Source organism: Urocitellus parryii, chromosome 3 (assembly GCF_045843805.1).
Source record: "Urocitellus parryii isolate mUroPar1 chromosome 3, mUroPar1.hap1, whole genome shotgun sequence".
Taxonomy (NCBI): Eukaryota; Metazoa; Chordata; class Mammalia; order Rodentia; family Sciuridae; genus Urocitellus; species Urocitellus parryii.
Genome location: NC_135533.1, coordinates 214161885 through 214163566, shown reverse-complemented (window position 1 = coordinate 214163566; position 1682 = coordinate 214161885). Strand labels below are relative to the sequence as shown.

The 1682-nt window shown below is 47.8% G+C and overlaps 1 protein-coding gene across 1 annotated transcript; it reads right to left on the bottom strand.

Moving 5' to 3' along the window:
• Window positions 1-294: 294 nt before the first annotated feature.
• Window positions 295-1248, bottom strand: LOC144253585 (olfactory receptor 7G2-like). The gene has a single exon (XM_077795817.1). The coding sequence runs from the start codon at window positions 1231-1233 to the stop codon at window positions 295-297; it is 939 nt and encodes a 312-aa protein (XP_077651943.1). The 5' UTR covers window positions 1234-1248.
• Window positions 1249-1682: the final 434 nt, after the last annotated feature.

The following is a 1682-nucleotide window of genomic DNA, read 5'->3' as shown; positions in this document are numbered from 1 at the left end:
GTCCTTCTGTGTTAGGGCACAGGGTAGCAGTAGCTCTTAAGCAGAGAGTGAGTGTTTGGTTGGATGAATTCTGGAAGCAGAGCAATGGGAAGGAGCATAGAGATGAAAATCGCCATCCTATGTCACAGAGCTGGGCAAACGCCAAGTCAGATCAGAGCCCAGGCTGACACGTATTTAGGCGACCATCAGAGCCATTGTGGAAGGTGTGGGGATGGAGGACCAGGCATTCTAGCTCACCAGTACTCTGTCAGCTGATCTCCTGGTAGAGAACAAAGCTCACAGCCGGTGATAAAGTCACAGAGAAGAGGGTGACCCAGTGAAGAGGCGCCCCAGGGCTCCCTTTATTTCCCTGTTCCTCAAGCTGTAGATGAAGGGGTTCAGCATTTGAGGGACCACCATGTACATCATTGAAGCCACTACATTCTTAATGGAAGAGTCAGTCACTGCAGAACTCATGTACACTCCAAAACCTGTCCCATAGAATAAGGACACAACCGAGAGGTGAGACCCACAGGTGGAAAAGGCTTTATACCTTCCACCCACTGATGGGATCCTCAAAATAGAGGAGACAATTCGAGCATAAGAGAAAATAATCCCAGAGACAGGGACACCAGCAAATAGGCTTGTTCCCCAAAATACCAGCAAGTTATTGATGAGGGTGTCAGAACAGGAGAGTGTGATGACTTGAGTCAGTTCACAGAAGAAGTGGGGGATCTCCAGGGCTGTGCAGAAGGACAGCCGCAGCACCATCAGAGTGTGCAGAAGGGCATTCACAGTAGTGACCAGCAGGGAGAGTAGAACCAGCAGGACACAGAGGCGGGGATTCATGATGACCATATACCTCAGAGGGTGACAAATGGCCACATAGCGGTCATAGGCCATCACTGCAAGGAGGCAATTTTCTAAGCCACCAAAGATCAAGACAAAGCAGAGCTGGGAGAGGCAGCCTGAGTAACTGATGCTCTGAGTGTGTGCTTGGATGTTCACCAGCATCTTGGGGATGGTGGTTGTGCTTACACAGATGTCAGTGAGGGACAGGTTGGAGAGGAAGAAGTACATGGGGGTGTGGAGGTGGGGGTCAGAGCTGACGGCCAGGATGATGAGCAGGTTCCCCAGGATGGTGACCAGGTACATGGACAGGAACAGGCTGAAGATGAGGGGCTGCAGGGCTGGGTCGTCTGTCAGTCCCAGGAGAAGGAATTCTGAAACAGCTGTGTGGTTTCTGGGTTCCATGTTACTGGTGAATAATACCAAAAAGGTTGGGTGAAGAAATGAATTAGGTGGCTTCTAGGGAAGCTACAGCCTGCATCACCTGAGTGTGCACATGTAACTCCTTGGTAACACTCTGGGCTTACCTTTTATGGGGTCTGGGAATGAGGACAGTACTGTATGTCTAACAAACACTCTAGGTGAATTTTAAATCCCTAAACTTTGAGAATAAGTACTTTTTTAAAAAGAAAGAAAGAAAAAAAAACATTTCTCTTGTGAGCAACATGAATATGTAACATTGTTTAGAAACTCTCTCCCGTGCTCTCCTCAGCTCCTCTATAGTCCTTTCCCTGAACTGAGCACTAACACTTTTCCATGCTTTGTACTGGATACTGAGACTGTAGCAAAAAATAAGATGCAGATTTCCTTTGAAAATATCCCCTCCTTCAACAAAAACAAAGGTGAGGATAAAT